This window comes from Acanthopagrus latus, chromosome 9 (genome assembly GCF_904848185.1).
Source record: "Acanthopagrus latus isolate v.2019 chromosome 9, fAcaLat1.1, whole genome shotgun sequence".
Classification (NCBI taxonomy): domain Eukaryota; kingdom Metazoa; phylum Chordata; class Actinopteri; order Spariformes; family Sparidae; genus Acanthopagrus; species Acanthopagrus latus.
Genome location: NC_051047.1, coordinates 16942463 through 16955443, shown reverse-complemented (window position 1 = coordinate 16955443; position 12981 = coordinate 16942463). Strand labels below are relative to the sequence as shown.

General features: G+C 40.8%; 1 protein-coding gene across 8 annotated transcripts in view; it reads left to right on the top strand.

Annotated features, from left to right (window-relative positions):
- Window positions 1–12775, top strand: part of fmnl2a (formin-like 2a) — a 62762-nt gene extending 49987 nt beyond the window's left edge. Inside the window, exons 16-28 of one of the 8 annotated variants that reach the window (XM_037109523.1) lie at window positions 830–850; window positions 1597–1721; window positions 1802–2004; window positions 2127–2361; window positions 2446–2514; window positions 2600–2680; window positions 2770–2899; window positions 3248–3411; window positions 3517–3618; window positions 5028–5123; window positions 5531–5654; window positions 9180–9279; window positions 9629–12775. In XM_037109523.1, coding sequence (XP_036965418.1) covers window positions 830–850; window positions 1597–1721; window positions 1802–2004; window positions 2127–2361; window positions 2446–2514; window positions 2600–2680; window positions 2770–2899; window positions 3248–3411; window positions 3517–3618; window positions 5028–5123; window positions 5531–5654; window positions 9180–9279; window position 9629 — 1451 coding nt within the window. In that variant the 3' untranslated portion in view covers window positions 9630–12775. Of the gene's footprint in view, window positions 1–829; window positions 851–1596; window positions 1722–1801; window positions 2005–2126; window positions 2362–2445; window positions 2515–2599; window positions 2681–2769; window positions 2900–3247; window positions 3412–3516; window positions 3619–5027; window positions 5124–5530; window positions 5655–7840; window positions 7962–9179 lie in introns of those variants that run through there. The other 7 variants (XM_037109524.1, XM_037109525.1, XM_037109520.1 and 4 more) reach the window with 7 other exon arrangements.
- The last annotated feature ends 206 nt before the right edge of the window (window positions 12776–12981 follow it).

The window sequence follows — 12981 nt, the reverse complement described above, 5'->3', positions numbered from 1 at the left end:
ACGCTTCAAGTGATGCAAGATCGATTTAACACATTGTTGCTTCCTGGAATTTGTCTCCGGAAAAATTTGTAACACAACGCTGCAGTCTGACCCCTTCTGTTTGGTTCACTTCCACTTAAAGTGATCACAGTTTGATGAAGTTCGAGCTGAACATGTCCATATGGATCGGCATAATTGTGACACCTTGTCACGTTGTTTCTTCTCATTTATTTATTTCATCCACAGACACCATGACTTTTTGCTACTTCCTTCATGGAATCGTTCTGATTATCTCTATCAGGATTTAGAGGGGTTTGTTACCTCCACCTGTCAAAAGAGTGGGGATGCGTATTTCTGCCAGCTGGCCATGGTTTGATTAGTTGCATTCACCTACTTGCGTGGACCTTGTTTCTGCCCTAAGTATGTATTTGTATGGTTTTTCAAGATAGTTAATGGTAACCGAAAGGTTGGAATGGCTTTCGTTGTCGTCTATGTCTTGTCAAATGCTTTAATTTATTTATACTTTAAGACAGTTTGTACGTAGGTTTCCAAATCAAAGTAACTTTAAAACTCAGTTTCAGACATGTTGCTGCTGAGATGATGAGTATTGATAAGGCCACACTCTAATGTGACTCATTGAGTTATACTCTTATGTAACCAGATCAACCTGTACTGTACTGTACTGTACTGTATGTAGATTGATAGATATTGGTGCACATTCCGTTCCATCCGTCCGTAAACAGTGAGATGTGTGTTTCAGATGTGCATGTGGAAGCTTTCTCACTAACTCTTTGCCAATTCAATTTCTTAATGATTTGTCTTTTGAATTGTTTCTTTTTCTGCCAACCAGAGGGACCCATCAAACTTTTCTGTAGGTTCTGCTTGTCATGCTCGGTGTTTTGTCCCTCCACTATTCCCCTTCCTTTATCACATGTTTTGAAACTGGTATTTTCAGTCTCTGACTAAAAGTAGACAAAGACAGAAATATGTTGCATTTGTGTAATTTCAAGTCTCTTAGAAATAACGCTTACTTTTTCCCGTTATTTTTTTCTGTTTATTTCTTTTTGCCACTTCTAACAAATATGAACCTGGCAAACATATATGAAACACGATATTTTTTTGAATTTCTTCTATGACTTTTAGATGGCAAAGAAAATACCACATTTCAAAACTCTGCATGCTTTACCTTCACACCTTATTGTAGTTTTGATATTGTTTGTGATTGTATGGATGACTGAAGAGTGTTGGTTGCATGCTTGGACACAATGACCAACAGAAGATAATAAAAACAAACCGATGGCAGTTCACCTTTCCCCTGACAGCCTTCAGGGTTATTAGTTGAGCTGGTGCATTAGTCTGGGGTGGGGGTGGCTTCATCGCGTTGGTCTAGTCTCCTGAAAGATCCCTCTCGCCTGGCTCGCCAATTTTCTTTGGGGTTGCCTCATGTTCAACCTGAATGAATTAGTCCATCACAAGTTGAATTGTGTGTTTTTAGAGACAACTCCATGTGTGTTACCAATCCCAGATCAATGTCTACCCTGCACGTGTGTGAATGTACGTGTGTGCACTCTGATAGCAGACAAGGATGCTGTGCTAACGTTTGTGCATCCTGTGTAGCTGTCAAGATCAAGAAACCCATCAAGACAAAGTTCCGTATGCCCGTCTTCAACTGGGTCGCTCTGAAACCAAACCAGATCAATGGGACTGTCTTCAACGAGATCGATGATGAGAGGATACTCGAGGTAAGAGTCTTCTCTCAGTTTAGCAAATCCATTTCCGTTGATAACAGGCAATGAGCTGATTATTTGTTGCCGCCTTTCAGGACCTGAACGTGGACGAGTTTGAGGAGATGTTTAAGACGAAGGCCCAGGGACAGGCAATTGACATCACCATGAACAAGCAGAAGGTCATCCAGAAGGGGCCCAACAAGGTGACACTGCTGGACTCCAACAGAGCAAAGAACCTGGCAATCACACTGAGGAAAGTGGGCAAGACTCCTGAAGAGATCTGCAAGGCCATTCAGATGTAAGCCCCTTCAAAATAAAACCAGAGACTCCAGTCCTTCCATAGTAATTTCTATGCATTTTGCACTAATTTTCTGTGTTATGAGTGTGTTTTAATGTCCATCATCTCTTCTGTTTTTTCAGCTTCGACTTACGGACTCTGCCGGTGGACTTTGTGGAGTGTCTGATGCGCTTCCAGCCCACAGAGAATGAGATCAAAGTCATGCGGCAGTTTGAGAAGGAGCGCAAGCCCATTGAGAGCCTGACGGACGAAGACCGCTTCATGATGCAGTTCAGTAAAATTGAGCGGCTCATGCAGAAGATGACCATCATGGCGTTCATCGGCAACTTCTGCGAGAGTGTGCAGATGCTCACGCCGGTGAGAACCAGGACCTCTTTGATGAGGATTATTATGTGATGTTTGAGGAAGTGATCTCATGCCATCTTGTTTGTTTACCCACAGCAACTTCATGCCGTCATTGCAGCATCTGTGTCCATCAAGTCGTCACAGAAGCTAAAGAAAATCCTTGAGGTGACTGAATCATTTATGGACTTAACATGATGTTGATTCAATGTATAGTTTCCTTCTTCACATTTTTCTTGTTCCTTCTTCTCAGATTATCTTGGCGCTTGGAAACTACATGAACAGCAGCAAAAGAGGAGCTGTGTACGGTTTCAAGCTGCAAAGTTTAGACTTGGTAAGTTTCTTTTTTTTCCTTTATTAAACCCTCTAATTTTTCTAAACAAATGTTTTGTAGAGTTTTATATTTTTTAACTTTCCTTACAGCTACTTGATACCAAGTCGACGGACCGCAAGTTAACGCTTTTACACTACATAGCCAATGTGGTAAAGGAGAAATATGCCCAAGTTTCTCTCTTCTACAATGAGCTGCACTACGTGGAGAAAGCTGCAGCAGGTGAGTCGTACAGATTTGTTTCTCTTTGACATTGTTCTGTTTTGGTAGTTTTGAATTTTCAGTTTTTTTATTTAATTTATGTTTTTAAGATTTTAGTTTAGTTTTAGTCACTTCTCAAATCTTTGTTTGTTAATTCAATGACACTAAATGGACCTGATGCCTATTACCAACAAAATAAATCTGACTATTTTTTTTTGTTTTATTTCATTTTGATTTCTTTTGTAACCAGGCATTATCTTTTAATTTAATTTCTCTCACTGCTTATATTCATTTTAGTTTAAGTTTTAGTTTAGAATAGTAACTCTGATTTGCACATGTTGCTCACACTGCTGCTGCTCGTATTCACAGTGTCGTTGGAGAATGTCCTGTTGGACGTCAAGGAGCTGAACAGAGGCATGGAGCTGACCAAACGAGAGTACAGCATGCACGGACACAACACCATGCTGAAAGACTTCATTGCACACAATGAGAGCAAGCTGAAGAAGCTGCAGGATGATGCCAAGATTGCACAGGTAACATGAGCACACCATGATGTAGTGCCATCTGCTGAATCCAACAAAGTTGTACACAAAGTCATCTAAATATTGTCTAACATAAGTCCCCTGTCTTTGAAAAAGGACGCCTTCGACGAGGCGGTGAAGTTCTTCGGGGAGAACTCCAAAACGACGCCACCCTCTGTCTTCTTCCCTGTGTTTGTGCGATTTGTTAAAGCTTACAGGGTGAGTTGAAAAAAGTCTGACAAACACACACACACACACACACACATACAACATACTTCACTGCTTATATAGCACAAAATTGATGCAACAGAACCAGAGATATTGTCTTACTGATTCCAGACATTCTTGTCTAAGTATTGCTCCTACATCATCCACATCAACCAGTGAGTCAAGACAGATTTAAAGCTGATAGCAGCTAATAGAGCCTCAAGTCTCTACCCTGAGGCAAAGATGAGGAGCAGGCTGCAGAGGTCTGGTACGCTCACAGACTGACTCAAGTGAATCAGTTTATTTCCCTGCAGCTCCCTCTGGAGCCACAAATTTCACTTATCTCCAAGATCCATAGAACAAACTTTGATGTGTAAAATTGGTGGAGTTCTTCTTTAAATCACAACAGCGTCTGAGGAGGATCAGTGTGGTAAATGAGTTTGAAATGCTTGTGTGTCTTGTGTGTGCGAGGTGTTCTGGATCTGAATACTCAAACTAATTAATTGATTATCAAAATAGTTAAAAGTTTAAGAATTTTACAATTGAATGAGCAAGTATTTTGTACTGTGGCTATAACAAACAAAACCAATCACATTATGTGTTACTGCACAGCGCCATCTGTGTTGATAATGTTTGACTCTTTTCTTAATGATCTTTAAAGTAGCAGTTTGATCAATATGTTTACAGGAACTGGGCTTCAATCCAAGACTTGCTCGATGTGTTTTCAGCTGTTTGTGTCTCACGGCTGCATGTCAACTCTGTTTAGTGCTGCTCTTTCTCGTCTTTACTATTCCAAACCACTCTGATGACTTAATTTACCACGTGTTTTGACACTGAAATAGAAGCTCAGATTGCACCAGCACGTGTGGTGAATATTTTTAAAAAGAGAGTTCCTGAGAGAGAGAGGAACATCTGATGAAATAATGTTATAACAATGTAACCACACTGATTTTGTGCCTGTTACAATAACTTCCTGGGAGACAGTCAGAGAGTGAGGAAAGAAGTTGCCAACTAGACATGTTTTGCTCATTTTCATGTTCATAGTATTATTTATGGTTACTACTAGAATAGGTGTACATACTTTCATGTTCAAAAAACACATCCGCTTACTACAGTCCAGTGCTGCAGCTCTGTATTCCCCTTCGACTGAAACGCTCTGTTTTAGCCTTTATCTCTTTTAAGGCCCATCCTCCTGAATACCCAGTCTGCTCTGATTGGTCAGCTCACACAAGTCTGAGTCAGCACCGGCAACTACAGCAGAGCAGCTGTGCTAATTGTATGCTTACATGACAAACTAGCTGCTAGGCATAAATTATTCAGGTGTGTGACATGGTGTCACAAATTAAAGGCGGGAAATAACACTGTGCATTTCAACACTTTCTTCATTGAGTGTACATGACATATGCTCGTAATCTCCTCAGCAAGCGGAGGAGGACAATGAGCAGAGAAAGAGACAGGAGCAGCTTCTGATGGAGAAACTTCTGGAACAGGAGGCTATGATGGAGGAAGATCAGAAGGTAAGTCACCCGACTCGCCACCTCTTCTCTCACTGTACTACTGCCCCCACTGCTTTTTAGAGCAGGAGGCTACAGTGGATCAAGGTAAGCCGGTTCCACTTCCTCCCCTTCCGCTTCATCCTCCAGACTCCTGATCACAGGATTAGTTGTGCTCTGACTGAGTGCCGGGGGTAGTTATATCTGGTTCTACAGCCCGACACCCTGCTGAGCCTCATCACATCTACTCAGGATCAGCGCTTATACTTCCTAACTGCTCCAATTACTAAAAACATGCACAAAGAGTTGAGAGAGACTGACTGATAGATACTGATGTTGGGAGAATCCTTGGCTAATTAAAGAATACTCATGTATGAGAGACTTAGTTGAAGATGTTAGATGATGACTGTGCGTGTGTGTGTCGTCTTCAGTCTCCATCTCATAAGAACAAGCGGCAGCAGCAAGAGCTGATCCAAGAGCTCAGGAGGAAACAGGTGAAAGACAGCCGACACGTCTACGAGGGCAAAGACGGAGCCATAGAGGACATCATCACGGGTAACGTCACACGGGCCTGGCTGCAGTCTCTCTCCATACACACACACACACACACACACACACACACACACACACACACACGTTCAGAGCGCTCTGCATGAAGGTCCTCTCTGGTGCTCTACATTCGGTCATTAACAAAGGGGAATCTAAACCACTAACATGATGACTGTGGCTCTTTTTTAAAACTCAGCTGTCAGATGTTTGAGAACTGAAGGTGTGATAACCTCATGAGTACAAACATGCGCTGACAGTCCAGCTAATCCAGTGACACTCAGCTCCAATGTGTCTGATGGTCGTTGCTTATCTTATCTGCTCTGTCATTGCTTCGTAACACCATCTGTGTGACGGGGGCCGGGATGTGACTAGCTCCTGGAATATAAATTAACTGGAAGGGAATTAATCAATCTTCTGTTTACTGAAGGGCGGTGGTGGAAGTTTACTCAAGTTTACTCGGGTACATTATGGAGGAACTTGTATTTCTATATAAAGGCAATTTATATGTCTTTTTCGCTACTTTCATAATCATATATTGTCATTTTACTCTACTTCTGGCATGTATTTGACCTCTATAGTTACTGCAATCAGCTAACTTCAGGCAAATATTTATGTTGATATTAGAAAGCTGAAAACACATAAATACTGACTGGAACATTTTACAGTTGAAAAACAACCATGTCAGTGTTCTCTGGTGACAAATTATGTAATAGAGACACCGTTCGTTTATCTCAAACATAGTTTCTGCATGTCTGTACAGCAGTTTCTTATCAGCTGCCATTTATACTGATAAATATCTGCAAAAATCTAATATAAGATGACCTAAGTCTCGCTCTAATGGCTCTGATTTACTTTGCAAAGTGAGATTTTGAGTGCCTTGATATAGATTATTTACTGTTTGGGTAGTTTTAATGTCGCTTCAGTCGACTCCAGCTCGACCAACCACAACGGTAAAATGCTACTCACATACTGATATATTAATAATTACTATACAATAATATTATACATTAAAAGATGATAAAATACATAAAAAATGTCCTTTAGTACTTGGAGAACATTTGGTTGTTAATACAGTAACACTTTATAATAAGGGTACAAATCATATGATTCAGTAATGCGTAACTAACACATGACTCATGATGATTCAATGTGAATTATGAACCAATCCACCCATTCTAGAAATCAAACCTGGAAACTAATAAGAAGTCTAAATAAGTGAGAGAGCCTGTCCTTACACCTGTATGATTATTTACAGATGTTCATAATGTCAAAAACAGACATGCATCCAAAGGGAAAATGCATTTTTCCAAAATATAGTGTTGGGCTCCTTTTATAAAAGACAAAACTTAGCAGATATGACTCAGCAGACTTTTTATGGTTGTAACATTAACTCAAACGATTTTCCCTGTCATTATCCTAACCCACTCTCTATATTCAGAGCTAACTTGACCTTTTCTTACCAGTCTGATTTAAAAAAGAAAAGAAAAGCTTAGTTTTTTCATGAGAACAGGAACAGTTTTCATATGAGGTTGAGCAAATGCAGTTTTAATGGAGCTGGAATCCAGTTAATTTGGTCACATAGCAGCTACTATATGAGGTAACAAGGGATAAACATTCATAAGTAATCTAATCACTTAAAGTCAACGTAACTTGATTGTTTGTTCACAGTAAGCAACAGAAATTCATAATACATCCTGAATTAAATTGTCATGAGTCATGCAGTAGTTAATCATTACTTAAGTCTAGTCTGCTGCTTCAGTATGAAGTGTTACCCATTGATACTTTTACCTGTAATCTGAGGACCTTTTCTTTGAGGTATTCCTGCTTATTCTAAATGAAGGTTCTCGATATCTTTCCACCACTTGCTACAGGAGTAATGTTAATGTGCTTTTAGTGTTGAAGACTTTAATACAAACTCAGGTCGATCCAAATCTGTGTAACAACATAAACTTGCTGTGTTCAAAGCCAGGAAGAGTTTACAGTACAAGTAGGAGTCCTGTGATAATCCAAGTGTATTTCAGGCCCTTCAGTAAAGCCTCACCCTCTTTACAGACATGTTTCCTCCTCCTGATGCTGTTGTCGGGTATTTGCCTAGTGCTAACCAGTGCTAAACCCCCTGTAGGAGTCTGCTTTTCTTATATTGTCTTTGTCTTGTCTTGTCCTGGCTGTTGTCCTTGTTGTTCTCAATGCAGTGCTGAAGACCGTGCCCTTTACCGCCCGCACCGCCAAGCGCGGCTCTCGGTTCTTCTGCGAGCCCGCCCTCAATGAGGAGTACCATTACTAAAGCTTATAGAACTGTCTCTCTTCTCTAAGGTTGCTGGAACAAATTCTCTCAGATTTTTTTTTATATCTTCTCTCTCTCCTCCTTCCATCCTTGCATGCCTGGTTTTCTGTTTTTATTTTATTTTATTTTATTTTTTAAACCGGACCTGAGACGTACACACGTTGTCTGAGTGTTCACGTGTTTTCTTCCCCACCACCCCTAAGCATGATTTGGTGTCGGGATGGTTTTCGCTCCCCCACCTGCATGACGTGTGACACCCTCATTTATCACCATTTTTTTTATCAACCACGGCAAACAATAATGTCACAGAAGAAACTGTCTCCAAGGTCAAACTCTTATCTGGAGAGTGCACTTTTTCATCATCGAGCAGAAACGTTGCGCTGCCATCTAGTGGTGACAGACTGAAAACAAACACTTAGGGTTTCACTCATCGCCTACATGTTACATGGTTGTGAAGCGTCTGTGGCATTATAACTTGCTTTTTTCTCTGTGTGTGTTCAGTCATTCTTTTTGATTAAAAATGACTGTTTGTGTGTGTTCATTATCACAAAATCATTGCTGCTGCAGCTGATACAGCTTCGTGCATGCAGATTGCTTTCATCCCTGCCTGCTTTCCCACAATGCATCCCTGCTAGTCCCATATGCTTTTGCTTGCCCCTGCGGGTCACCCTTCTGTCAAACTTTGTGCTCTGGCAAATTCACTAATATTCTGCATGATGCCTGCGTACAAATACTCCTTTACTTGCAGCAGTCTGTCTCTGCAGCTCCGTGTGTGCTACTAACGCGCAACCAGGTCGTTTCACTGCAATCGCACCTGTTTTGTGTAACAGTGTGGTTTCCCTGGATGCATGCATGCATGCTTTGCTTGGTTTTCGGTCAAGATGCTGTCGAACTTTAACAACAACGCTGTGTCCCGGAACTGTATCTGTATATTTCAGTGGACGTTTGAAACGGGCTCTTCTTCTGTCCTGCTGGTAGCCACTTTGCAAAGCAGACTGGGTTTATAACACAGAAAAAAAACAGACAACCTACAGAAGCTTTCATCCTCCTCCTTGCCATTTGAACTAGTTAACATCCTCCAGCTCTGTCTCCCTTTCTCCCCCGCCCCTCCTCCCCATGCAGCCTGCTGCCACTCTGCTTTGCGGCGCTCTCTTAGCAAAGCCAGTGTGAATATGTCGGGCTGACGCGCTCCGGTCGGCCTCCTCCTCCTCCACTTTTAACCTTCATTTTGTCTTCTCTTCATCTAGCTCTAAAGAAGAATAATATAACTAAATTTCCCAATGTCCACTCGAGGGTAAGGAACTCGTCCAGTAGCACCCCTGTAGTGGTGGATGTGTCCCAAACCTGGCAAGCATCTCTTTATTACCTCCCTTCCTCTTTTACTGTCCTCTCCTTTAGGATCATCCTCCCTCTTCCTCTGTTACCTCCTCCTCTTATCCCCGGTATGACAATGCTAATGTTGAATGATTAAAAAAAAAGAAAAGAAACAGTTACACCTCTTAACAGTATCTCTGTTTGCATGTCTCAGTGGTAACTCCCAGAGACAGTCGACCCGTGAGGCTTTTTTTCTGTGTAGACCTCATGCTGCTTTGAAAGACAGGCTGCCAGCACTCTGAGCATGTGGGCTCATCAAAACCGCCCTGACAAGATGACTGACAGCTCTTTTATTCATCCCTCCCCATCAATCCCTTCACAGATTTGAGGAATCAGCCTTACAGGCGAGCGGACGCTGTGCGGAGGAGTGTCAGGAGACGCTTTGATGATCAGAACCTGCGGCCGGTGAACAACGGCGAAGTGGTCATGTGACGAGGGGGACAGTGCATGTGCTGGGAGGGGAGAAGATGGTGAGGATGTGTGTGACGTCAAGAGAGGGAGGGACGGGAGGTCGGATGCAGTTTGAAGGATGGATAAGTGAAAGATGACGAGTTGTAGCAACCATAGAGACGAGTATGTATATATATTACATAAGAATACACGTTATTCCATGTCTGTGGTATCGTAGCTTTTCATGAAGGACTGAGACATGTGTGGGACTGGATTTAAAGTGTCGGAAAGGTTGATTCACAAACCTTAGACAAGCCAAGTGCCTGAACTTATTTTTGTGGGCTAATGTCTTCTGTTTGTCTGATTTTTTTTTTTTTTAATACTCCCCCACTTCGAGCAATACAACTTGACCTGGCTTTAATATGTGTGTACAAGTGGACTTGCTGTGGCCTTAAGAGCCACGTGAAGAGACGCTTCCTCGGAAACAGAATGTAGAATGTATACGGGACGTTTGCCCTGTAGCTGTTACAAATATTACATCTCTTAGTATCTTGGTACATTCCGGTGCTCCTTTTCCATTCCTCATACAGACGCGTGCTCGCCCTGCACTTTCTTTTTTAACATCTCGAGGCTTCAAAACTTTGACTTAAAAGGGCTGATGAGCAGGCTTGAAGATGGTGATGAGAAAATCACTGAACTCAATATTTGTACAAAAGTGTGTACAACCCCTATTCCAAAAAATTTTGGTCCCTCCCAAATTTTTTGGGAAATGTTGCGGGCAGCAAAAGTCAATATTAGTTTGAACATCAAAGGCCCTATTTAATGCTAATTTTCATATCATGTTTTTATTTTGGGTGTCTACTGGAAAATCTTTACTTTTTAATTAACACATTTTTCTCATACCCCCCCTGGTTTTACAATTCTCCCTTATTTCCCCTGTTGTTTGACATTTCTTCTCAGTTTTTCCCCTTTTTAACTATCATTACCAGTTCCTGTCACTTTACAGCGTGTACTCTGCTGTATTGTTACGCCTCATCGTCCAGAGAGAGAGAGACAGACAGACAGAGAAATGGACAGGAGAAGAAATACTGGAACACATTTCAGATGCCCTGGAGATAAGAATTCTAGATTCATGTGTACAGTTTAAAAGGAAAGTCTGCCAAGTCAGTTTTTCTGTTGATCACACTGGTCGCACTGCGTCATTCCCCATCAGAAGTCTGACAAACAGGGCAGTGGGCTTCGTAAGGGCTGAGGCAAAAAAATTAAAGAATGAATGAAAAGTGATATATATATTACTTTATGCTACAGATGTATGCAAGTTTACACTAGAAAGTGAATTATTCTAAAAGTAAAAATAAAGAGTAAAATTAACATAAAATGCAGTATTTTGTCATTGTCATGCTTTAAAAATCATGCAGGAAAAACGTCCTTGAACCTCAAGTATTTGGGGGGTGGGAGCCTCAGAACCGCACTTCGGTTTTGAAATTCTCCCTAGTTTTATATTCTCAAGGTTGGCTGGTAAGTTTCTGTTCACCCTCCATCTGAACTCTCCTGTCTCTTTCAGCGCCCCCCCGCCCCCACAAAGCCCAATCTGCTCTGATTGGTCAGCTTTCACAGGCCCGAGCAGTGACTGTCCCGCTGTGTTTCCACATTAGCTCTGACGCTGGTTTTTGCAACCACAACATTCATACAGCACTTAGACCTGCTCTATAACCAAAAGGACATGGAGGTGTAACTCTACAATATGGGACCTTTTTAAATATGGCGTCCTGGCACTGTACTCACGTGAAAATAGGTCAAAAATGGTTTGTAAACCATTGCTTTCGATTATTATTTACATGTTACAAGGTCTCAGCTTTTTTTGGAGTATGGGTTGTATAAGGATGATGAAGAACACATGAAATAAAAAATAAAAAATTAAAACAGTAATTCAAGTCTGGGCTAATGTGAATGTTAGATGTGAGGCCTCTCCATGCTGAAGTTGTTAACAGCTCAAGCCTGAATTTGTAGCTCTTAATCCACAGAAGTAGGCCGCCTGCTAACTTAAGTCTACCGTCCATTTGGAATTGTTGCATTTCTGTAGCAGCACATCATTTTGTTTGGTTTGTGGGAACAAATAACGAGAATAAATTAACTTGTAAAGCAACGTAAAAGATGTTTTCCTACCAAGCTGCATGAACCTTACTGGATGATCTCATCGTCATAACTGGATATACCTTCTGCATTTCATCTCTGTCAAAAGTTTTTTACAGATTAATTATATCCAAGGCTACTGTGTCTACTCACTTTATTGTAATTTTAATGTATAGTATTTAACCACTGAAAGGATTCCTTTAAGCTCATCATCATCATTTAAACGTGTCCACGGTCATTAAAAAACAAATTCACAACACACAAAAAAAGTTTCCTAAATGTACAGATATTTTGTTACAACTTTTTTTTTTTTTTTACTTTATTCACATCACCAGATGGTTATTATTGTACATATTGTTTAAACAAAAGTTTCCATTGCCTTGTGCTATACAACTTGAATGTTATTTTAACTTATAGTTTTTTGTTTCCATTTTTTGTATATTTAATTAAGCCAAATGAATCTACAGTAGTGTGTTAAATCATCGTGTCTCATGCAGGAGGCAGCGGATCACTGAACTTGCTCGCGGGTGTGTCACAGGGGCGTCAAAGCCAGCTGAGAAAAAAACATGTTCTGATGTGCAAGTGTTGGTGCATTTGAACAGATTTAAACTCTTGAATCAAACACCGGTCTCCACTGGTTGGCCTGTGATCAGCTGGTTTTGTGTCCTTGTCACACACCCTCCTGTGATTATCTCCACTGAAGCACATGCTGCCGTTCATCTCTTTTTTTCTCAACTTCACTGTTTGTAATAGTGACTCTATCTCTAACTGGATAATACTGGCATGTTTTGTTTTGTTTTGTTTTGTTTTTTTTTTTACTTTCACCAGAAATGTATTTTAGGCAGTTTGTGCTGATTACAAAATAACAAGCTTTTTTAAAAATTAGGTGATATGAGATTTTCAACAAATATGATCAAATAAACTATTTACATTGAATATAAAAAAACTTGTCTCTTCTTTTTGAAACAGCCACACAACCAGTGGGAGATTTAAGTGGAGAATGCTCGCCCCCCCCCCCCATAAAAAAACAACCCTTCATGAGATGTAAGACTTAGCATTTGCTCAATAGTTACATAAAGAGCTGTATGTCAAGCAAACAGGCTATCTAATGTGACACCTGTGCAATAAATTCCACCTTCAGGAAAGTTTCAT